Source organism: Drechmeria coniospora, chromosome 02 (assembly GCF_001625195.1).
Source record: "Drechmeria coniospora strain ARSEF 6962 chromosome 02, whole genome shotgun sequence".
Taxonomy (NCBI): domain Eukaryota; kingdom Fungi; phylum Ascomycota; class Sordariomycetes; order Hypocreales; family Ophiocordycipitaceae; genus Drechmeria; species Drechmeria coniospora.
This window is the reverse complement of record NC_054390.1, coordinates 5,287,294-5,311,455: the sequence shown is the minus strand read 5'-3', so window position 1 is coordinate 5,311,455 and position 24,162 is coordinate 5,287,294. Positions and strand designations below refer to the sequence as shown.

The 24,162-nt window shown below is 56.8% G+C and overlaps 6 protein-coding genes and 1 pseudogene across 6 annotated transcripts; 3 read left to right on the top strand and 4 right to left on the bottom strand.

The window, feature by feature from the left end:
* The first annotated feature begins 155 nt into the window (after nucleotides 1-155).
* DCS_04541 lies at nucleotides 156-672 on the top strand (annotated as a pseudogene).
* A 2,546-nt stretch (nucleotides 673-3,218) lies between these two features.
* On the top strand, nucleotides 3,219-6,110 carry DCS_04540 (cyclic nucleotide-binding domain-containing protein; the record flags this gene model as incomplete). The annotated part of the gene is made up of 1 exon (XM_040801849.1): nucleotides 3,219-6,110. One exon carries the CDS (start codon nucleotides 3,219-3,221, stop codon nucleotides 6,108-6,110), a length of 2,892 nt encoding a protein of 963 aa, XP_040656882.1.
* A 976-nt stretch (nucleotides 6,111-7,086) lies between these two features.
* On the bottom strand, nucleotides 7,087-11,307 carry DCS_04539 (uncharacterized protein; the record flags this gene model as incomplete). The annotated part of the gene is made up of 4 exons (XM_040801848.1): nucleotides 7,087-10,481; nucleotides 10,544-10,815; nucleotides 10,872-11,113; nucleotides 11,176-11,307. 4 exons carry the CDS (start codon nucleotides 11,305-11,307, stop codon nucleotides 7,087-7,089), a joined length of 4,041 nt encoding a protein of 1,346 aa, XP_040656881.1.
* A 3,296-nt stretch (nucleotides 11,308-14,603) lies between these two features.
* On the bottom strand, nucleotides 14,604-15,055 carry DCS_04538 (uncharacterized protein; the record flags this gene model as incomplete). Its single annotated transcript, XM_040801847.1, has 2 exons — nucleotides 14,604-14,610; nucleotides 14,688-15,055. 2 exons carry the CDS (start codon nucleotides 15,053-15,055, stop codon nucleotides 14,604-14,606), a joined length of 375 nt encoding a protein of 124 aa, XP_040656880.1.
* Nucleotides 15,056-17,667: 2,612 nt separating this feature from the next.
* On the top strand, nucleotides 17,668-18,748 carry DCS_04537 (Bax Inhibitor family protein; the record flags this gene model as incomplete). Its single annotated transcript, XM_040801846.1, has 2 exons — nucleotides 17,668-18,200; nucleotides 18,262-18,748. The coding sequence occupies 2 exons, from the start codon at nucleotides 17,668-17,670 to the stop codon at nucleotides 18,746-18,748; spliced, it is 1,020 nt and encodes a 339-aa protein (XP_040656879.1).
* A 302-nt stretch (nucleotides 18,749-19,050) lies between these two features.
* Nucleotides 19,051-19,750, bottom strand: DCS_04536 (putative MXR1-responsible for the reduction of methionine sulfoxide; the record flags this gene model as incomplete). Its single annotated transcript, XM_040801845.1, has 2 exons — nucleotides 19,051-19,400; nucleotides 19,471-19,750. The coding sequence occupies 2 exons, from the start codon at nucleotides 19,748-19,750 to the stop codon at nucleotides 19,051-19,053; spliced, it is 630 nt and encodes a 209-aa protein (XP_040656878.1).
* Nucleotides 19,751-20,940: 1,190 nt separating this feature from the next.
* DCS_04535 (MFS quinate transporter) lies at nucleotides 20,941-22,603 on the bottom strand (the record flags this gene model as incomplete). The annotated part of the gene is made up of 2 exons (XM_040801844.1): nucleotides 20,941-22,025; nucleotides 22,090-22,603. 2 exons carry the CDS (start codon nucleotides 22,601-22,603, stop codon nucleotides 20,941-20,943), a joined length of 1,599 nt encoding a protein of 532 aa, XP_040656877.1.
* Nucleotides 22,604-24,162: the final 1,559 nt, after the last annotated feature.

The window sequence follows — 24,162 nt, the reverse complement described above, 5'->3', positions numbered from 1 at the left end:
GTACGGTGTTCAAGTACGCAATACGACGTGTAATAAACAAGTAGGAAAAAAAAGCAAGTACTGTAAAGAACGTATCTGCGGAGAGCCGAACATTAGCTGCGCATGTACGGAGCAAGGCGCACAATAAGTACAACTGCGTACATACTTCGGCGTCCATGTACTCACAGCAAGTGACCTACGTCTCCTCCGTCCTGTACTTAAAGTACAGTAGTTGTACTGACAAAACTCCGTACTTCAGCGCACAGGACCGTTCCGAGTACGTAATCGCCCGCTCCATTCTCCGCATCATGCCGGGCAGTTGCTCCGGGGGCGGTGCGTTCCGCTGCGACGGCGCAGAGTTCAATGGAAGCTGGTATCGCGAGCGACAGTGGCCTACGGCACATGTCCCGCGTTGGATGCACGTACCTGCACCGCGCATGATGCAAACTTCCGCGTCGTTGGCTTGCGGCGGTCGCGCACCCAGACCGGCGTCCGGCGGCTGCAGCCTAGTTCGCCTACGGACGAGGATGGACATGTTCGGGCCAACACGTTGCTGGCCAGCAACGCAACCTCGTGGGCCCCGTTTTACGCAAGCATCCAAGCCATCGTCGGCCAACCGTTGGCGGCGCCGATTCGATGGAGTGGGTCACCCTCGTCGTCCGTCCGAAGGTGGGGGGGAAGGGGGGCCGAAGGGTAGGCCTTCCGAGGTGAGACTTGGGGTCCGAACGGCTAGATGGGTTCCATGGAGCTTCCAAGCTTCCATGACATGGTGCAACCTGGTCACTCGTGCGGACATCATGCAGGGAGCCGGTCCCGGTCGAGCAGCGGCACAAACGCCCCGTAATACAGCGCTGCCGACCAGCACGCGTCTCGGTCGACCTGCCGCTTGCCCGCACCGAGGGAGCAGGGAGCCCGGCGGCGAATGAAGCTGGCCGGCGGCAGCACGGGAGGTGGGCGAGGGCTAGGAGCTGCTCCGTGCGGGGCGCGAGGGCATGATTGGTCGTGGCCATCTCCGGCAGGCCATGGCCATGCTACTGGTGGCCATGCTACTGGTGAGTGAGTACTTGCATCTACAGCACTCCGCACAGCCAAGTGCAAGTACCGTCTGTCCTGTTAGTAGCCTCCGGTAGCTTTGGCGGGCTGCGCTGTCCGCCAAAGCCATTTCGCCGTCTAACATCGCGGGCGACAAAGTGGAGTGCAAAACGCCGCCGCCGGGCTGGCGGATGGTCCGTCTTCTCGTGCGCCGTACGTGCCAGCAGGTATCGATGCCGAGTGCGGGTGCGTGTGCAACTATAACTCGGCCTAGCCACGTACCGCATCCGATGGTGCTGCGGCAAGTTGCATGGCTCGAACCCTCATCAACTGCCGCGCTGTTGGCCCTGCACGCGCTGCACGGGTACGGGCCAGAGCGCCGGTCCAGACTTGCCGCTTCTCGCAAAGTCCCACTCCGTGCTCGGCGCCTACACGAACTGCTTGCTAAGTACATACTGTAATGCAAGTAAGTACTTACACCCACGATCGCCATGCGGAAATCACCCATCCGCATACGGAGAACGGATACACCTTCATGGCGTACGAGCAGCATCCCGACGATGACTACGGGCTGGCACATCATTCCTACCTAGGATCCGAAACGTGGGAGTACACCTGCTTTACTAGGTATTTCTTGTAGGCGTGCACTACTGTATTCCATGTTCTCGTGCGAGAAAAGTCGCAGTCCAGAACGCCTCGGGGCTTAACCCATCTGAGCCTGCATGTATTAATACTTGTGCTCCGTACTGTACATGTAGGTACAGTTGCTGCAGTACGTACTGTACTTACTGTAACGTAGTACTACATGTACTTGGGCACAATGGTTCGTACTGTACGGAGTACTGTACAGTAGTAAGTAATTAGGTGTGCAAGTACTCCGTACTGTAGCTACTGGTCCACCTACGAGCACGGCGCCCTGCAATTACGGAGCTGGGGTACAAGGTCAGCTAGCGCCAATGCGCATGGCAGAATGTACTGACAGATAAGGAACCACCAGTCCAGTACAAGTCAACTATGACTACTAGGTACTTAGGTGCAGGTACTAACTAGTCCCTATTGATTCCCTACCTATAACGGTGTACATGGCAAACGTATGGCAAGCCCTCGTAACGACTTCGTACCTTCCTAGCTCAGTAGTTGCCCCCCCCGTCGTCGTCCGTCGTCGATTGCTCATCGAGAGAACTCGGCCGTCACTTCTCACCTTCTTCCATCTTGCCTCCCGCTCGTCTCTCCCTTTTCCATCCCATCATCGCCCACACCTCCCGGCGGATGCTGAATCCGGCCCGAGCCACCCACCGCCCACCACCCACCGTCGTCACGTCGTCCTTCCCACCGCCGACTCGCTGCCTCGTGGCCTGCGTGAAGTGTGCCCGCCGCCCGCTGGCGTCATCGTCCCGGGGGCTAATCCTTCTCGTCGCTGCAGCCTCGAACCTGTTCGCGACCGCATCCCATCCGGCGCCGCCCCCAATCACCCACCAGCGCCGGCAAACGACCCGACCCCGACCTGACTTGGCTTCCGAACCGCCCGTCCTCTCCCGCGTTTGCCGACCCTGCCGGCGCGTCGTGGCTCGACCCCTCTCTCGCTCGCCGTTTCGACGCATCGCTTCGACGCATCGTGCTCCGTCCTGCTGATCCCGCCACGTCGCTGCGCGCACCGCTTCCTGCCTTGGCGCCTGGCTCTGACGCTGTGCCGTGGCCGAATCGTTCGTGGCCTCCCTCATTCCTGCCGACGGACCGACAACTGTGCCAGACCCGGGCTGGGGCCCGTGCGTTGGGTCCCTCCCCGATCCTGCTTTCGCCCAGCACAGGGCGTGAAAGCTGCTCGACGGCGAAGCCCACCTGCCCTCCGCGCTCTCCACCCTGCTACCACGACGGGTGCGAGGCCTGAACGCTGGCGAAGAGACGGCCACGCGCGAACCCGCCCTCGCTGCGACGACGACGACGACGACCGACCGACCGACCGACCGACCGACCGACCGACCGACCGACCGACTCAGCCTCTCATCGGCGGCCGGCCCTCGTCGATCCCTACCGAGCCGAGCTCATCATAGCCAGTCTTCGTCCCCGCCCTTGACCATCGAGAACGTTTCGAGTCCGACGCCGACGCCTACGCCCGTCGGGCCGACATGAAGCGCGGGCGCTCTCCGACCTCGCCCTCGCCCTTCAGGGCGCTGGCCCATCACCAGCAAGCAAGCTCGGCCGCCACCATGTCCAATCCGACCTCCCTCATCCGCTCCTTCGATGTCGAGAGCAACCCGTCACGCCCCGTACGGCCCTCGCCGCTCGCCGCCTCCACCATCCGCGACATGCCGCTCGACCTCGTCCAGCGCATCCGCTCCTTCCCCCTCTTCCAGTCCGCGCCCGAGGACTTCCTCGTCGCCATCGGCAATCATCTGAAGCCGCAGATCCACGGCTCCAACGATCACATCATCACCGAGGGTGACGATGCCAAGGCCATGTACTGGCTCGTCCGAGGCGTCGTCGCCGTCACCTCGCGCGATGGCGAGGCCGTCTACGCCGAGCTCAAGCCCGGCGCCTTCTTCGGCGAGATCGGCGTCCTCATGGATATGCCGCGCACCGCCACCATCTTGGCCCGCACGAAATGCCTCCTGCTCGTCCTGAAGAAGGAGGACCTGCGGCTCGTCATGCCCAAGTTCCCCGACATGGAAAAGGCCATCCTGGAGGAGGCCCAAGAGCGGCTGAACCTGCTCAAGAAGAAGCGGCGCGAGGGTGCCGACGCGACCCTCGAGTTGCCCAAGCAAGACTTCCTCCCCCGCGCGCCCACACCCGGCGAGGCGAACAGGGGCGAGACGGGCGCCATCAAGGACGGCACCGTCGTCAACTCGAGGAAGCGCAAGTCGCCCAGCCCCAACCTCTTCGACGACCCGGCCGCCGGCAGCATCATCGGCAGCGGCGTAGTCAACATCCGCAGGACCCTCAAGGAGCTCCCGCTCTTCTCGACCCTGCCCCCCGACATCCTGCACTTCCTCGGCCTCAACGTCCAGCCCAAGACGTACCCCCCCTTCACCCAGATCCTCCAGCAGGGCTGCGCCGGCAAGGAGATCTACTTCATCGTCCAGGGCGAGGCTGAAGTCGTCCACGAGGAGGCGATTCAGTCGCAGGCGCAACCGCCGCCTCCGCCCGAGCGCCAGCCGCGCCCGCGCCTCCGCTCCGGCCAATATTTTGGCGAGGTCACGAGCCTCGGCCTCTCGCCCGACCGGACCGCGACGGTCAGGTCCATCACGACCGTCGAGTGCCTCGTTGTGCCCGAGGACGTCCTGGACGAGCTGTGGCGCCGCTGCCCGCCCGGCATCCGCTCCCAGGTGGAACGGACGGCGAGGCTGCGGTTCGAAAGCCTCGACGAGGAGGACGTCGAAATGGGTGACGCCGCCTCGAAGCAGCAGCATAAGTCGTCCCGGCCGCCGGTGCTGAAGACGCCGGCGGCCCAGGAGATACTGCCGAGCCTCGAGTTCACCTCGACCTCGAAGTCGGCCTCGCCGGCCAAGGATGACTCCGACTTGATGGAGCGCATCGACCCCGACCCCTTCCTGAGCGTCAACATGGAGAACCTGAGAAACCGGCGGCGGCAGTCCTTGGCGCCTCCGACGCCGCCGCTCGACAGCCGGCTGAACGGGACCAAGTCCCTCGTTGACATGGCGCCCATGTCGCTCGCCCCCTCGCCCTCGCCCTCGCCCTCGCAGCCGGAGCTGGAGCCGGGCGTGAGGTCGAAGCGGGCCCGGACCCTGCAGCGAAGCGCGGCCGAGACCGAGACCAGAGCGCGGCTGTCGTCCGATCTGCTGGCCCGAATCTTCCACCACCTCGACGTCGGTGCGCTTTTTCGGCTGCGCATCGTCTGCAGGCACTGGCGCGACATCGTCACCACCTCCCCCGAGCTCTGCCATGACGTGGACCTGTCTCGCTACAACAGGCGCGTCAACGACGAGACTATCGGTCGCTACATCGCCCCCTTTGTCGGCACCCGCGCCGTGAGCATGAACCTCAGCAACTGCTTTCACATCACCGACGACGGCTTTGCCGCCCTGTGGAAGCACTGCGGGAAGAACGTGAGACGGTGGAAGATGCGCTCCGTCTGGGACGTCTCGGCGAACCAGATCCTCGAGATGAGCGAGCAGGCCAAGGGTCTCGAGGAAATCGACTGGAGCAACTGCCGCAAGGTCGGCGACAGCCTCCTCGGCCGCGTCGTCGGATGGGTCGTCCCCGCCTCTCCGGCCTCCAAGAAGGGTGCCGTCGCCTCGAGTTCCAACGAGCCTCGGAAGCGTAGCCCGAAGCAGGACGAGCCGCGGCCGGTGCCCGGGACGGTCTTCGGATGCCCCAACCTGAGCAGACTCAACCTCTCCTACTGCAAGCACATTACCGATCGCTCCATGGCCCACCTCGCCGCCCACGCCTCCGGCCGGCTTCAGTCTCTCGTCCTCACCCGGTGCACCTCCATCTCCGACGCCGGCTTCCAGTCCTGGGCCGCCTACAAGTTCGAGAAGCTCACCAAGCTGTGCTTGGCCGACTGTACCTACCTCTCGGACAACGCCATCGTCGCGCTCGTCAACGCGGCCAAGGGCCTGACGCACCTCGACCTATCCTTTTGCTGCGCCCTCTCCGATACCTCGACCGAGGTTGTCGCCTTGGGCCTCCCCAAGCTCCGCGAGTTGCGGCTCGCCTTCTGCGGCAGCGCCGTGAGCGATGGGAGCCTCGAGAGCATCGCCCTGCACCTCAACGAGCTCGAAGGCCTGAGCGTGCGCGGCTGCGTCAGGGTGACGGGCAAGGGCGTCGAGAACATCCTTCGAGGGTGCACGCGCATTCAGTGGTTGGACGTCAGCCAGTGCCGCAACCTCGAGCCTTGGCTCCGCACCGGCAGCTTGCTGAAGTGGGGTTTCGACGACCGCCTGGCCAAGCCGATGCTGCGGACCGACATGCCGGTGATGCTGCGCGAGGGTGCTGGGGAGACGCCGATGCCCAAGACGATGAGTGTCGCCATGCTCACCACGCCCTTTCTCCCGCGCGTCGGCCGGAACTTCGCCAACAAGCGCGCGAGACAGCCAGTACGGTTCATACTCCAGAAGGGCCTCCAGGGGCTGCGATGACCATCTTCGTCTACGACGCGGCTTGGGACGAAACGACGGACATGAGACGAGACGGCATGCATCGAGGCTGGCACGGAAATGATGCATGCGCTAGGATGGCGGGCGAGTTCGGATTGTGACGGCTTGTGTAGGATGACCGATAGCATGATACCCTCCTTGCGCAACCAGGATCTGCGAGGCATGATTGGACACGGACACATTTACTACTGGACGGAAGTCTTTTGGAAATACTCTTCATTGCTGCTCTTGTTCAATCTGGATGTTGGTCTGCTGCACGCTCGGATGTACGGATTCTTAGCAGAATCAGATAGGAGCTGCCCATTTTGCCAAAGTTTTGCTTTTCCGCAGCAGAAGAGAACACATATTAGCGTCAACAGCATGACCAGGTATAGGATGTAATGTACTCTCAATTATAGCGCTCAAGCTCAGCAGAAATCGGTCTGCTTGGATGACTCTCTACCCTCTATGGCAAACGGTGGGGCGTAGAATAGCGTCGTCTGATGCGTGCACGTCCAAGGACAGGCTGGTAGTGGCAAGGGTTGGACGAGCCGTATTCCTTGACGCGATGCATGTTTTGACGATTTTGTGTCACTTTTCTACAATAGAACAACTTGTGAAACACCACTACTAGTATTTGTTACTTCCTAGATCCCAGTTGTTGAAAGTGTACGATGCAGGTGCGCCGATTATTTTAATCCCCGTCCAGCCCCTACAATGGCTCCGCATATCGTCGACACTGTGCGTCACGGTTCATCAATTTCAGAAAAAGGCACGACATGACCTCCTACCTTCTTGCAACGGCTTCGAGATGATATAGTGTCAAGGGCATAGACAGTTCGTGTAATGATTTGACATAAAAATCTACAAGCTGGGATCTACGTGCGTATCTGGATCATACAAAATAGGTGCCAGCCCTTTCCAACATTTTGCGCGCTCACTCAAATCCAAGCAATCATCCACAACAGAATGCCTTTTCTCACTTGCAGCCCGGACAGACAGACACATACTGGGTGACAAGCGGGCCAGGCACAGTAAACACGGACGTGATGGTCTCCGTGACGGTTGCCCCGGTGGTGCACTGGGAAGGCTCGTCGTTCCAAATAATTTTGCTGTCGACGGAGGCTTCGGGTTGCTCGGGAAGGTTCCTCGGAGGTTCCTCTTCAATCGTATTAGACGGCTCCTTAGTGGTGTAAGCCGGCACTCCATAAGGAGAGGAAGGCGGCTTCTCAGTAGGAGGCTCCTCTTCAATAGTATTGGATGGATCATTCGGAGGAGGAAGCGGCATATTTGAAGTTGTGCCCCCCTCAGGATAATAAGGCTGGTTCTCATCAATGGTATTGGATTGGTCATTAGGGGGGAGCGGCTCGTTAGCACCAGAAGGCGGCTGTTGGAAAGGAGGAGAAAACGGTTCCTTGAAAGGATAAGGAGCAGTAGGCGGCTCCTCCTCAATTGTATTAGTTGACTCATAAGGAAGAGGGGTTGGCTCTTGAGGCGGCACCGGAGGGGTCTGACCAGGCTCAATGGGGCAGATGGTCGTGCGCCAGGGGATGGTTTTGGTGACGATCTGATTCCCATTGGGGCAATCGGTGACTGTGGCTGGGCACCCACTGATAGTTTGAACGCTGGTTTTGTACACTGTCGAAATACCCATCTGGGGCGGGGGTGCCTCTGGCTCAGGAGTCCCTGCCTCAGGGATGATTTGCTCAGATGTTTCTGCCTGCGGAGTCCCTGCCTCAGGAATGAATTGCTCAGATGTTTCTGGCTCTGGAGTCCCTGCCTCAGGAATGAATTGCTCAGATGTTTCTGGCTCTGGAGTCCCTGACTCAGGAATGATTTGCTCAGTAGTCTCTGACTCAGAAGTTCCTTGCTCAGGAGTCTCTGGGCTAGGAGTGTAGGGCTCGGGAGTCTCTTCAGTCTCAGGAATATGTTGCTCCGAAGTCTCTGGGCTAGGAGTGTAGGGCTCAGGGGTCTCGTAAGTCTCAGGAATGTGTTGCTCCGAAGTCTCTGGCTCAGCTGGCCTAGGAGTATAAGGCTCAGGAGTCTCTTCAGTCTCAGGAATGTGTTGCTCCGAAGTCTCTGGCTCAGCTGGTGTAGGAGTGTAAGGCTCAGGGGTCTCGTAAGTCTCTGGAATGTGTTGCTCAGAAGTCTCTGGCTCAGCCGGCCTAGGAGTGTAAGGCTCAGGAGTCTCCTCAGTTTCGGGAATGTGTTGCTCAGAAGTCTCTGGCCCAGTCGGCCTAGGAGTGTAAGGCTCAGGAGTCTCTTCAGTTTCGGGAATGTGTTGGTTAGAAATCTCTGGTTCAGCTGTCTCTGGCTCAGGAGTCTGCTCGGGGATCTCTGGCTCGGGGTTGATCGGCGACTGGGCAGGGACAATGGGAGTCTGCTCAGTGTTGACAGGGCAAATAGTTGTAGATGACGGAACTATACTTGTAACAAACTGTACATTATCCCGATCGGGGCAGTTGGAGACTGAAGATGGGCATCCCTTGATAGTCTGGACGCTAGTAGAGTAGATTGTAGAGATTGTCCTCTCTGGCTCCGGAAGAACTGGCTCTGCAGGTACTCCTGGCTCCTTTGGGTTAGGGAAGACTGGCTCTTCATCCGGGTTTTCTACCTGAGGCTTCTTGGGCTCAGGGGCCAATGGCTCTTCTGGCTCACCCTGGTAGTTCGACTGGTCCTCGTTGGTATTAGTGAGGTCCGACTCTTCGTAGTGGTTTGCTACCTGGGGCTTCTTAGGCTCAGGGGCCAATGGCTCTTCTGGCTCACCCTGGTAGTTCGACTGGTCCTCGTTGGTATTAGTGAGGTCCGACTCTTCGTCGTAGTTTTCAACCTGGGGCTTCTTAGGCTCAGGCACGACTGGCGCTTCATCCGGGTTTTCCACCTGAGGCTTCTTTGTCACAGGGGCCAATGGCTCTTCTGGCTCACCCTGGTAGTTCGACTGGTCCTCGTTGGTATTAGTGAGGTCCGACTCTTCGTCGTGGTTTGCTACCAGGGGCTTCTTAGGCTCAGGGACGACTGGCTCTTCATCCGGGTTTTCCACCTGAGGCTTCTTAGTCACAGGGGCCAATGGCTCTTCGGGCTCCTCAGTATCAGTGTTCGATGACTCCTCCTCTGGGTAATGCTGAAGGCTACCCGGGGTAATGGGAAGACCGACGTCATGGTGCTCATCTGTGCCAGAATTGTGATTTTTGACCTGACTGGCAGGGCAGACGTAAACGTAGATGGGAATCATCTTGGTAACAACCCTGACTTTGTTGGGGCAGTTGGTGACCGTTGTCGGGCAGCTTGTGACAGTGACGACGCAAGACGAGTAAACAGTTGAGGCAACCATCGGTTCGGAGTTGGTCGCCATCATCCAGCCAGACGAACCAGCGGGACGGTTTTCATACTTGGTTGACAGGGGACCATTGGGAGTGACCGTTTCCACCTCTGGCATCTCATCCGAGGGAGCAAGTTCCGTGTCGATGCTCTGGTCGGCTTCGGAAGAGGACATGTCTGCCTCCTGGGACGACATGTTCAGCTTGTTGGACGAAGCAGAGAGGCTTGAATCCGGGGTCATGCTCGGCACAGGCATGTCATCAGCAATGGCGTTTTCATCTTCAGCTGCAGCATCCTTGTTAGGTTCCGAGTCATCAACAGGAGTAGCTTGGTATGAGTGAGTTGCATTTCCTTGAAGAGATTCCTCGTCAAGTTCCAACTTGTTGGCCAGAGCGGGCTGGTCGCCAAGTTTCTGGTCTTTCATAGGAGCTTGGGGGGGATAAGCTGTGCCATTAGCGGCAGCAGGCTCCTCATCAAGTTTCGAGTCTTCCTCGGGAGCATAAGGGGCATCGGTCTTGCCATTAACGGCATCAGACTCCTCAACAAGCTTCGAGTCTTCCTCAGGAGCATAAGGGGCGTTGGTTGTGCCATTGCCAGTGGCAGTCTCCTCGTAAAGTTTCGAGTCTTCGGCAGGAGAAGTAAGAGCATCTGTAGTTGTGCCATTTTCCGTAGCAGAACTTTCGATGGATTTCGAGTCCGAGAAGGTCGACTTGGAGGAGTCCTGAAAGTACCGGATATCCTTGATCCTAAAGTAGGTATCCTTGAAATCGGCCGGGTTCTTACCGACGTAGTCGGCGCAGACAGCCTCCTTCGTCTTTGCCTTGCATCCTTGGCCCCAGAACACGTCCTGGGCAACGGGGTTGCCGCAGAATGCGATGTCGAGGATGATTCTTTGGTTGGTGAAATGACGATCGATGTCGCAGTTCTCGTTCTTGAGGAACATGGATGGCATGCCCCAGGTGGAGGTATCGGGGCTGTCTTGGCCAACGTTGGCAGGCTCGCTGCCGGTCCTCCACGAGTACAGCTTGATGAAGTCGCTCGTCCATTCCATGGCGTCTGCTTTCGGTTAGGAACATGCCAATGGGGATGGAAAAGGAGTGGCGAGCGACATGACTTACAGATACCACCCTTGGGGTCGGCGAAAGGGGCCTTGGAATCGGAGGCACCGCAGCCCTGAAACTTGTATTGGTTTTTTTGCTTGTTCTCATACTGGTTATCGCAGTTGAAGCTCCTGATGGACGCGGTTGAGTTGGAACCTTCGATCATGCAGCGACCGTACTTGCTCTCGGGTCCGACGTGAATCACCGGCTTGTTGGACTTGTCCATATTCCAGCCTTCCAGCATGTTGACCTCGCCGCCATTGGGCCACTCCAAATCACCGAGGGTCCAGCTGGAACGATGTTAGGCAGGTTTCGGTCGAGGAAGGATGGGATGAGAGCGACGTACAAGGCAGGCCAGGAGCCGCAGGAGTTGTCCGGCAGATGGGTGAATCGGGCAATGAGAAGGCCGTGCTTGAAAGTCGTCTTGGATTCGATTCGGAAACTAGAGCGACCGACATCTCCAGCCTTGACTATTCTTTTGTGATCAACGCCCAGGTAGACCTCGCCGTCTTCGTAAGCCGCGATGCCCTGCTTCTCGGCATCTTCCTGGCTCAGATACTTGACGTATCCGTTGTTGTAATCTTTATGCTGCCACGAACGTTAGATGCATGCAGGGATTCGGCGGATGGAAGGATGGATCGTGGCCGTACCGTCATAAAATTGAACTTGTCAAAGAAGTTGTGAGTGACATCGTACGTGTCGGCTAGATGGTACCGGTTGGCGAAGACACCGCCAGCGCAGGCCAGCGCGACCGAGCTGATGGAAAAGAGTGAGGGTGCCATGTTGGCTCTTCACCGAGTGGGGGAAAATGCAGATGCAGTCAGCAGCAGTGGATGGCACTGGGCAGCAGTGGGAAAGGAACGAGAGCTGCGCAGAGAGTGGTTAGTATGTCCTTCGGTATTAAGGAGTGAGACCGAGGAGAACGCAAAAAGAACGACGAAAGTGCAGAACGGGACAATGACGTCTCGTGGGCGCGCGTCTTGGTTATATAACTCTGCCGCACGTGGTCTCGGTGTCGCAGATATGCCAGATGGCTCGACGACTAGAAACCAGACATGCATAGCCACCTCGCAAAGCCAGCAGCGATAGTGCGGCAGACGGACCGAGTCGGTCGAGTGCCCAAGGGCATCGCCCATGACGGCGAGGACGGGCATGCTTGGTAAGTAAAACGCACCAGGGATCGACGCCATCCCCCTACTTACATGCCCTAAGGGCTGCGGGTAGGTACCATCTCCTGGACGAGACGACGGCGAGTCCCCACCGGACGGGCTGGTGTAGCGAGGCAAAGGAGGAGGACGAGTCCAGCTAGGCTAGGGGTGCGAACGTGGAGAAGTTTGGAGGAACAGGAACGAGGCTGCTGTCAATCCCAAACGCATTTCGGGACGACCTACAATGCACAGCCTATGAGCACAGGGAGCCTCCTAGTCCTATTCTGGCGAGCGACCCGCCAGGAGCGGTGCAGGTGTCTCGCGGTACATGTACATGAAGGTGCGCCGTACGGAGTACCGTACATGTATCTACCGCCGGGGGGGGGGGGGGTTCTCTGTGCTCGTTGCCGTACATGGTACAGAATCGCCCGCCCATGCGCGTGTACGAGATGGTGTATGGGGTACATGGGCCAGTGCAGTTCACGGGCCAGTATTGTACGGTTCATGTACTGCAATGTAATCGCAGGCGCCTAGCACAAGTACCCGTTCGGAACAGTTACTTGAAGTACTCGGAGTATACGTACATGTACAGGACAAGTACGGAGTGCCTAATAATAAGTACTTGCCGTTTGAGGGGGGACCCGGAGGTTGTCTCCGCTAATTGTGGACCGTAGATCGGTGGCTTGTTGTTGGAGATTCTCCGCATTACCCATTTCGGCAGTGGCTGTTGACGCCCATCACGTGACTCTTCTCTGTGTGTACACCCCAGGTACTTGATGTGGCTGGCACCTACAGGCCCACGGCCACGTACACGGAGTGCAGGGCGCAGGTAGTCGGTACTTGGGCAGTGTCCCCACTCTTTCCGTATTTGAAACGCCCACTGCCCAGCCTCGACCCGCCAAGGGAAGGACGCCTTACCGAATCGTACTTGTGGCTGCGGGACTCGACAACCGCACGCTTCCTCGTAGCCTTCTGCTAGGCCAGAACAGGCCGATGTTGTTCATCCAGACCACCATCATGGGCATCTGAGGTAGCCGATGATGGATCGTTTCCGAACCTTGACGAATTGGCCCGCTCGATAGCTTCGTACCTTGAACAGGCCTCCACATGAACTGTACCGGCACGCCGTGGTGGTGAAGAACCTGGCAAACAGATAGCGATTGAAACACAGAAACAGAGTACACTCTCGGCGCTAGACATCAAACAAACCGGGAAACAACTTTGACACGTTGTTTTCTTTGGACGAAAATTGCGAATGGTCTATCGGTACGCATATAACAGCCCGAGCCTGTTCAAAATTCAGTCCAAGAAACCCCAACATGGCGAGGCGAACGTGTTGCCATTTGGATGGGCTCGGTAGGATAAATCGGTGCTTCGGTGTAGGCGAGGAGGCCATTCGCAATCGGTCGTCATGAAAGAAATAATAATTTAAAAATCATCAAATCATGAAGGGATAAGTGCCGCCTGGCCTCGGGCAGCACACTCGTGCAAGAATTGTAGATGAGGGAATAATGCCTACCGTGGACCTGTGTATTGGGAGTAGCTTGTGGGAGAGCCAGCGGCCGTTGATGACGAGAAACACCTCCAACGGGGTAGAAGTAGGCACGGAAACAAATTGAAACATTCTAGCCCTCTGACAAACTGACGAGATTCAGAAGTGTTCCGCCGACTTTTGACTGAGTGCTGCAGTGGCAAGAGATGGATGTTGTACAAGTACGTGAGGTGAAGTGCCATTGGTGGTGGGTGTCAGTACAAGAAACCGTACGGATTAATGCGAGTAAGACCAAGTGGGGCCAAGTTGTCGCGGAATAGGAGGAAAATATGACTGAACAACCTTATGTGAGACCATGAGGGTCGTAGTTGTACCCCGTATTTCATGGTACTACTCCCTGTTCGTATCGTCGACGCGCATTTGCAGATGCACTGAGACGCACATGCTTGAAGGGGAGTATAGGTGCTTGTTCGTCAATAAGAATGCTGCTACTGCATGTACTGGCTAGAGTAGTGATTGTTCCAATTATTCATCCTGCATTGTTAATGAATAGAAGTATGCAGGCGCAATGGTTGCGATACTGCAACATGGACTCGTAGTGCACCTCAAAGCCGGCAACAACAACGGGCAATATTTTGATGGTGCGTCCCCTATGGCCAATAAAACTCTCCTTGATGCATGCTTCCGATCCAAGGCGAGGGTACGGAGTATTGGTGCAGCAATCGGGCCTTGGGTTGACCCAGCACGAACCCTTCCCACCATCTTTATTACGAGTCAGAGATATTCTATACTGACTCATCCCTCCAAAATGTCAAGGTACCTTTGATGCATAGGCATGCATGCTATTTTTATTGTAACAGAGCGGTTTGAGTTGCAACGACAGCGAGTAAAGTTCTCCATGTGCATGCAGAGTTCCGATCTGTCGTTTGTAGCCAGGTGTGCTAGCATTGGTACCTTTGTGCCGATTCCGTGATTGGAGTAGTCAAGCGGAGGGCACTACACTATGATGAAGCTGTAAGAAAAGTGATTATTGTGCATCGATGATGGTGCGATTGGCGATGCAGTGCAGAAACTCGACTTTTTCATCGTCGCTCTGCGCTCTCTACCTTGCTTTCGCTCATGTTCGATCTCAAAAAGGAAGTTTGACAAATGTCATGGCATCGGCCGTCAGTTGAATTCGCTGGCGGTTTACGTCGTGAAGGATCCGACTCCAGGACCTACTCCTCATCGCAGGGTTAGAGCTAGCCACGAAAAAAGTAGTCCTGGGTGTAAGGGCAGTGAGTGCCAAGATTTGTATGTAGTCGCACCGCAGTACACATAGGAACCGATCATGGTATATAGCAAAAGGCTAGCCAAAACAACAACTCCACACCCTCCACGTTCAAAATGCCGCCTTCTTCAATCAGTGATGGATCAAGAGGTCCTCGGGACCATCCATCTATCTCCTATCCCAGTCAATCAGTCACTGGATGACGTACCTCGAGTTTTGGGGCGAAAATGGAGGGGACAAGAAATTCCGTACCTTCGAACATCGTGCTCCAAGAGGTTGATGACCCGTTGCTGTCGGTCAATCAGCCTCTGCTGCTCATCTTGGCGCTTTGCCGCCCGGTTAATCTTGTTCTCCAACGCTCGGATAACCTCTCGGAGTTGCTGGCATTCCATCCGCCGTGTCTCCGAGAGAATACGGCAGTATTCGATCAGGCCATCAGAATTGGAGATTGCGATGGAGGGCGAGAGGTCAGCCGGCGTCGTGTTTGTCTCTCGTGAGTCGACGGAAACTTCCAGAGTAGACGGTTCCTGCATACTGACGCAGTTGATCTTAGGCGGTGTTGGTTTCGGGGTTTGCGTCGAAGGATAGTTGTCGCTATCGAAGCTCTCGGAGAAGAACATGGATGCAATTGTGTGGAAGTGTTTGAATGGCTAGTTGCTGTTGAATATTGCCAATTGTCGTCAGCACTTTTTCATGGAGACTTTGATGGATTCAAGAAGGTCAATGGCAAGAAAAACAAGTCCCATATTGAATCATATTATATACTCTTCCTATCACTGGGGAAGTGAAGTCGTTGTCGTCGACGCCTGGACTGAGACAGCCTGGTGTCACTGGATGGGTGATTGCTGCGCATGAGCCGTAAAGGCGTGGCGATGGGTAAACCTGCGGCAGTATTTGTAGCAGACTTGAACCTTTAAATCTAATTCACTTTACCTAAAGTGAACGCAGAGCAGGATTGCTTCATCAAGCCAAGTAAAGCATGTTGACGAGGGATGCCGGCAACGAAGACTTGACTCCATGCCCCACCAGCTGCTGACAGCTTTGTCAAGACACCAGGTGGGACCGCCATCACCAGCTGGACGAATATTTTGACTTTGTCCCGAATAAGCCAGGTAGATCAGCATCATGCGCTTTCCACTGAGCGAATGAATTGGCTCCACCTGAGAGGGATCACTGACCCAGCCAAGGCCACAGTGGTCCACGCAGCCCTGGTGAATTGACAAGCTTGATGGGATAGAAGAGTCCTGACGATTTGTGCTCATCAATATGATTCTCAGGTCAAATGCTGGAATTGTGACTTTGATCCTTCCTGCCAGTCTGCTGTACAAAATTTTGGTAATACTTTTCCGTCTCAAAGCTCGCTGTGAAGCCCCTGTTGGGAAAAGGATTCCTTGCTGTCGACGGATGCCGCCATATGTCGATGTCACGCGTTCGGGTTTGCTCAGGCAGAAAAAAGCGTGCTGTTCAAGTAGATAATCTGGTGGATCAAATTTGTCTATTGGCAAGCACTGACACATTTCAAGGATGCAAGACTAGGGTATGTCCTTGAAGCATGGGTCATTGCGTCCATAGTGACAGATGCAAGGCTCGGTGGTCGGACGATTGTGCAGGCTTTTGGCTCCGCCGTGTTCAATGCTAGCTGTTCCGTTTCTAAGAACTTGGCACAGTATGTTTGTCGAGTTTCGGACGATATCATCCGGAATCATGCTGGTCATTGAAAGTTGCATGGCAGGGCGATGCCACGAGATGTGAAATGTGAACGTTCGGGACCTCAAAGATTAATGCGGACTGTTGTGTTTCCAAGAGATTAATGCAATATAATTGTGCCATGCCTTTGGCATAACGTCACGAATGGTGAAGGAGAACAATGTGTCAATGCTGTGCAGCATGCGCATAGTCATCAGGAGCAGAAGATGATGACGCGAACCGATGTCGAGTCCTGACGGGGAAGGGAGGGAATTGTCCGGAATGTCTCGACCACCACGTCACCGGCTGCGAGTAGATATTTGAAATCAGGCGAGCGGTCTCGAGACCCCTAGCAAGTGTTACACCACCTTTCACAGCCTTGGCTCATGACTCATACCGGCAGCAGTGGTCGGGAGCCCACTTGTTCTTCTCTCAGCAGCCAGAGTGGTGTCGCCTTGGGAACTCTAAATGGAACAGCTGGCAGGAAATCTTGTTGACAATGATCAACTCGGGAGATTGGTGGAGCGCTGGGTGGTTCACATTACGGTGCGCCTACAATGTTCCCACATGGGCCCAAGGAGTTCTGTCGTGAAGTTTCTGGACCGAGAGGGAACGCCGGCTCCGGAAGCAATCGAGGTCATCTCTTGATTACATTTTCGTCGTGCAATCTTTGAATAGGCGATCCGAGGCTCCTAACCAAACGACACGACGTGCATTATTTGCACGGGTTAGTGGTGGTGCTCCAATGGCCAACGTCAGCCACCCAACAAACGAATGCGGATTCAAGGTCATGACAAACTGCCAGCTTGGCTCCCGTGCAGACGAAGCTGGAGCAAAGTCTTCGCTATGTCCCTGCCGGTTTTCATGGCAAAAGTCCACGTCGAGTTCAGTTTTGCTCGAGGACATTGTAGCAAGGTTGGTGGTAATTGGTTGGTATTCATATATCTTCGAACGTTGGATCTTGGAGCAGACGGGTTTGGGCCATCACCTGAGGATGGTTCCACGCTGATGTCGCCATAATATTTGGCATTGGCTCATAGCTCGTACTTGCATCGGGTTTTGCAGTCGAACGTGACGGTAGGTGGCCATGGTGCTACATGGCAACTCCGAGATGGATGCTGTTGGTACATTGATGTTGGTGCATTGCACAGTAAGTTACCTCACAGATCGTATTTGTAAGTACTTACTGTATTAGTGTGTACTGTACAAGAACTACCGTCCATACGGAGCAATTAAGCACACAGCAGAGAGTTCTCCGTATTTCTCCGCGCAAATACGTCAGCAGTGCTCCTGGGGTGGGGTAGCACTGGATCGGAGTCTGGTGCTGTGGAATATTCCGGAACGTTGTCGTCTTGCCCCACACGTGACGTGCTGTACGAGTGAAGCGGACTTCGGACTTTGGACTTAGTCAGCAGAGGCCTCGCTTCATTTGCGCCGACAGCTGCTGGTTGCCTAATGCTGCGATACTTCCCCCCTCCATCCCTCAACCTCCTCCATCCATCTTCATCCTCACGCACTCCTGGTTGCACACGGCCAAAGGATCACGATGTCGTTTACGCTCAGCATCCGGCAGGGCCCTGCGCGCCTCGCGCAGCGACTGCCCGAGCTCTCCAAATGTATCCTTCGGGGGCCGATGCGGAGCTTCCACCAGTCGACAAAGCCAACAAGCGGCTTCTTCAGCTCGCGCATCGCCACGTCGGCGGCGACCCGAAACGGGTTTGCGCGCGGCGCACGCTCGTACCACCCACAGGCAGCAACGCAGCAGGCGAGCGGCACCGGCACGCGCAAGCTCCTCGTCGGCGGCGCCATCTTTGGCGGCACCCTCGTCGCCATCAACATGGTCTTTAACCGCGAGACGAGAGATGACGGCGGCATGCCCGTGTACGAGCGGGACTACCTGAACAACACATTCCTGCACACGGGCCTCGGCGTCGGCATCATCGGCCTGACGGCGAGGCAGATGGTGAATACGGGATTCGTCTACCGACTGATGGTGACGAACCCGTGGGTCGTGGGCATCGGCGGCCTCGCGCTGTCGTTTGCGACGATGATCGGTACTCGATCCATCAGCCCAGACAAGTACGTTGCTCCGTCCAGTGGCCGAGTGATTTCGAGATGATGGATACTGATTCGCATGCAGTTACATTCCCAAGTACGCCCTTTGGACCGCCTTCAACGCCACCCAAGCGGCCTTTGTCGCCCCCTTGCTCGCCTTTGTCCCCGGCGCGCTCATCGCCCGCGCCGGTCTCTACACCGTGGCCATGATGGGCGCTCTGTCCGTCGTCGGTGCGACGGCGAAGCAGGAAAAGTACCTGTACATCGGCGGCCCTCTCCTGGCGGGCGCGGCCATCGTCGCCGCCTCAGGCTTTGCGCCGCTCCTCATCCCCGCGACGGCGGTCCGAACGCTCGCCTTTACCGAGAACATCTGGCTCTACGGAGGCCTGGCCGTCTTTGGCGGCTTCACGCTCTACGACGTGCAAAAGGTGCTGCACCACGCGCGGCTGGCACAGGCCGGCATCATCAAGAGGGACCCGGTGAACGAGAGCATCTCGCTGGAGCTCGATTTCTTGAACATCTTTGTACGGATGGTGCAGATCCTGATGATGAACCAGAGCAGGAGGAAGTAGTCGATTGCCATGAGCGACCATGGGACGGGAAGAAGCGGTGGAGCGGCGAGGCAATAATCACTCCCCTCACTGAGTCCGGTCTTTCTTTGTATCAGTAAAATAAAAATGAAGTAAAAGAATAATACGCAAAAACAAATAAAATTCAAGAGCGCAATAATATGTTGCTACCCAGTAGGCCCCAGCATCTTCACCATTCATGACGGCATCGCACTTTTGGGGGGTTGCCTCGACAGCATCACATCATGCTGGCTGGATGGGATTGGATGAAGAATCTTGTGCCCCATCCACCGCCAAGCCTGCATTCAATGCAGGGGCGGAAACGGGCGTAAGAAGTGGCTAGGGCACTCGTACCCCGACGGGTTCCGGTCCAGATACAGCTGGTGATACTCCTCAGCGGTATACCACTTGCCAGCGGGGGCAATCTCGGTGACGACACCGCCGCGCCACCACTGCTCGTTTGCCTGCTGCGTGACCTCACGCGCAATCTTTTCCTGGTCGGCGTCATGGTAGTAGATGGCGGATCGGTACTGGGGCCCGGCGTCCGGTCCCTGCCGGTTGAGGGTGGTGGGATCGTGGAACTTGTAGAAGAATTCGATAAGCTGGCGGTACGAGACTTGGGTCGGGTCGAAGATGATTTGCGCCGCCTCGGCATCTGGTCAACGGTCAGCACCCTCTGGACGGAAACGAGGACCGCATGCGCGGAGGAGGGGAGGGCAACGTACGGCCGCTGGTACCGCTGCATACGGCGCGGTAGGAGGGATCGTCTAGGGTGCCACCGATGTAGCCGACCTTGGCGTCGAGGAGCCCTTTGCCGGCAAAATGGCGCCGGTAGAGGTGCTCGGTGCCCCAGAAGCAGCCGGCGGCGATGGTGCAGCGCTGGGCGCCCTCGGGGATGGCACCGGGTGCGTGCGAGGCAGTCGAGTCGGACGCGATGGATAACCGCGTTGACTGGGTGAACGGCCGGGCGAGGCGGGCAAGGAAGGGCGGCAAGTATCCGGCCATGGTACGCAACGGTGCCGTTTGCGCGAAGCGAAATGGTAATCACTATGCCTCTACTAGTAGGGTCGGGTGGCAAGGCGACGGTGGGGAGGACGGCTGGGACGCTGGGACGCTGGGATGTGGTGATGGTGGAATGCACAAGTTGGCAAAGTGTCGAAGATGGGGGACAGCAGTATGACAGCAGTGTGAGATGGAGCGCAGCACGAGACCGGTGAGGAGGTGAGAAGCACGTGGAGGAAACCGAGGGAGAGCGAGGAGAACGACTAAAAATACGAGCAGATGACAATGAGGGCGAGGTAGCAACATGAATGGTTGGCTCCCAAGGTGCCGATGGCAAGGAAGCACAGACTACGGAGTACCAACTGAGTAATACATGTCAAGCTTATGATGAGAAAATTGTCGTGACGTGATTCCGCCACCCTCGCCACACCGAGAGTGGCTCAGAGGTTATTAGAGGCGGCACAGGGGACAGAAAAGCATGACAAATCGAGTGCTCCACGTCCTGTATTCTGCGGGGCTCAGAGGGGAGACCGAGCTCTGGTGGGGCGGTGCCGGACCCTGCATTCCGGCCGTCTGTACGGAGTACTCCGTAATAATAACGCCACTAATAGGGCCTGGTATACCTACGGTACGGTTAGTGGACAACGGCGGCACAGGATGAACGGCTGGGACTACGGATAGCACCAAGCACCTGCGTACAGTATTACCTACATGTACATGTACACCTAATTATATACCTAATATACACATACACCTATAGTACCTACTTGTACATTGGCATGAAGCAATAATACTTGTTCACGAACGGAGAAAGCCTGTCGATCGAGCCGGGATGCATGTGGACGCTTGATTGTTCGGGTGCGAGGACCATTCTGGTATCGAGGAGGCATACAGTACGGAGTACTTGCACATTTTCCTCAGTTGTCACGTATTAGACGCAAGACATGATTCGACCGACAGGTTCCAAGATGCAAGTGCATCGGCAGGTGCGACAATGGAGGTAGGTAGGTGCATCAAGGTGTAGGTGCATGAAGGTGTACGCAAGAAGCAGGTAAGCTCCTGTCTAGTATCTGACACGCTGAATACGTTCCATGTCGATCGTTTCCAATTCTACTGTTTACATGTCCGAGCAGTCTTCGCCGCTCAGGTTGTGAAATTGTAGGCAATGTCGGCCAAGTGGACGGGACTGAACGCTAGCATGTCACCGGCTTGACCGGCTCCTCTACCTGCGTGTCGTCCGATGGAGCGCCTGTGCTTCTGATGCGCTGCCTCGGGGCGAGTTCGTCGTCCGCGTCTTGCAGTTTGGCTCGCCACCCTCTGTACCACGGCCCGTCGAACAGCTCGCCCATCCGCTCCATGGGGACGCCCTTTGTCTCCGGCGCCCAGAGGCCGAGGACGACGAGGCCGACAAGGCAGACGAATGCCCAAAAGGCGTAGGCCCCCCAGACGTCGAGTGCGTTGAACATGGGCGGCGTGACCCTGACGATGAGGAACTGCCAGAGCCAATGGAGGGCCATGTTGGTCGCGTAGCAGACGCTCCGGATTCTCGTCGGCAGAATCTCCGTTCCGTAGAGGTATTGAATCGTGCAGAGGCCGATGCTCCAGGCCATGGCGTAGACGAAGACGGATGCGACGGCAGCGTCCGAGGCCGGCTTGTTGTGGGAAAATCTCCAAAGTCCCATGTAGAGCGCCATGTAGAGGTGCGATGCGCATTGCAGGCCGAGTCCCGTCAGGAAGCAGCGGCGCCTGCCAAAGTGGTCGATGAGGGCCCAGGTGAAGACCATGGTGAATACGAGCTTGACCGCTCCATAGCCGCCGGCGCTCACGAGCGAATTCTTGCTGCTCTTGACGCCCGCGAGCCGAAAAATCTCGGGGATGTAGTAGCTGATACCGTTGCCGCCGCTCCATTGGGCAACCGCCTGCATGGCCATGCCGAGGAGGAAGCGCTGCCGGTAGCTTCGCACTGTCGCCACCTCCTTGACGACGGTCCACGTCGACACGCCGGCGAGCAGTTGCTTCGTGTCTGCCATCTGCCGCTCGATCTCGTCAAGTTCCCTCGCCACATCCGGATCGTCGACGGCGCGGCCCCGCAACTTGGCGAGGACCATGACAGCCTCGGCTCTGCGCTGCTTGTACAGCAGCCAACGGGGTGTGTCGTGGAGAAAGCACGAAGCGAAAAGGGCGAGACCGACGGGAATCTGGACGACACCCAGAACGACGCGATACTGCCTCCTCGAAGGAGCCATCGTTCTGACGACGGCGTAGTTGATGAAGAAACCTGGCGCCGCAAGGAAGGATTTTAGCGGACGAAAGCACGGTCAGGGGCGAGCGGGGCAACGGACCAGCCATGAGAAAGGACAAGAGAATGACCATGTACATGGACACGACCATGCCCCTCGACTTGGACTTGGCAATCTCGGAGAGATAGAGAGGCGAGACGACGGTGAGGCCACCGGCACCGACACCACCCCAGACGCGGGCAAACATGAGCAGCGACAGGTGGCCGGACGAGAAGGTGAGGGTGAGAAAGCCCGTGATCCAGAGCAGGGTGAATAGTTGCCAGGCGCGAAGTCGACCGATGCGATCGGTGACACCGATGGAGACGAGGGCACCGACGGCTGCGCCCAGAACACCCAGGGAGGCGATGACGGCCTTTTGCGTGCCCATGTGGGAAGAATCGCCGGTCCTCCGTCCCCGCCCGAGGTGAAAGTCGTCGAGGAAGGAGGTGAGGCCCGAGGCGGCAGCGAAGCCGCCCTCGTCGTAGCCTTTTGGAATGGATCCGCAAGCGACGACCATGACGGTCAGGAAATAATGCAAGTTCCCGAGGCCAACGGTGCGGAACCAGGAGCGGGCCATGACGACGACTTGGCAACAGGGCGATGGGACCGTCAACGTCGCAGGACGACGTCGATGGAGCTGTCTCGCTGGTCGTTCATGACCGTCAGGGCCTGATTTTCGCAGCTGTTGGCTCCGGTGGGTGCAATGGCAAACTTGGTCTGGAAGCATCGAGAGATGACCGTCTCCTCTCCCTGTCCGGCCCCACAAGCAGCCATGAGCAGTCTGGGAGGCTCGAGGTGGACGCTCAAGACACGAGACCAGGTACCTCGCAGGCTGTACTCTGTACTCAATACATTAAGCAATGCTTACTGTGACGGTTGATGGTACCTGCCTCATGCGCATAATCTGCCTCGGTTGGTCGTGCCTGCCCACAGGAATCGACATGGTTGATTGTGCCTGCCCAGAGGAATCGACATGGTTGATTGTGCCTGCCTAGTGGAATCGACATGGTTGATCGTGCCTACCTCATGTACAAGTACATAATCTGTCGCGTGCCATGTATAGATTAATAAAGTACCTTTGGACAAGTACTTTGAATACTTTTAACAGTACGGAGTACTTTGCAGGTATCATGAATATTCAAGTAACGCATTATACTCGCCTCGTCGCTTGGCATCAATGGATGACCGAACGGCTCAGTGATGCCCTGGCCACTTCGGTTCCCTTTCCCGAGTGTCGACATATTCCGGACGAGTCCATGACCAGACACGGAAACAAAGAAAACGGGAGAGAAAGTATGGCAGCAGTTCGCGTGGCATGGTGAACCTAGAGGCTCTGCCGTGCGCGTACTGTATGTGCATAATGCATGACAAAACATGGGGCACTGGCATCTCAAGAACTGGACGGACACCGGTCAACCCACCTCCTCGCTCGACCACCGTTCGAAAAGCCGCGGAATCTAACCGAATTTATTGTTCCGAAATTCAGGTCATCGCCTTTGCGTGCGTGTCATCGCCTCACTTGCAGGTAATCGCTCGTGCAAAGGTGCGAAGAAGTGTCACTCCATCGGCCAAGTTCCGCCCATGTCTCTGTCACTGCCATGTTGAACGGAGCAATCTTGCACCGTGTGCATCATCTCGGCCACTGTTGCGTGTACCACGTGTATTCGTGCCGGTACTGCCGAGTCTGCACATGCGCGTTGATATTCATACGTGAAGCCTGCCAAACCGTCGCACTGTGAGCCAAACCCTTCACCAGAGGCGTCACCCTCTGGCATACTTGGCCAAGCCGCATATCCCAGCAAGCAACGTATATATTTCAAATGATCATACTATTCCTCCGGCACAGGCACCGTTGCCATCTTGCGTCCGTCTCTTATGCCCCGCAGGAGGGCCCGGCGTCGGTCCCGCTGCAGCATGACCAAGAGTCACCTTGAGGCTCTCGCACGAACCGTAGCGTCCACGCGAACCTGCTCATCCCCCGGTCCCGGCAGGTGTGCCTGGCGGCGGGGCACCATCTGTCTTTCGCCACGGGCCGGATCGGCCATCTCGAGCTCCACTCGCACTCGAGAGTCGGTTCGGCACCCGGAAGTGCCAAACGCACGCTTGCTGCTACGCGGGAGCCGTGGGCACGTGGAT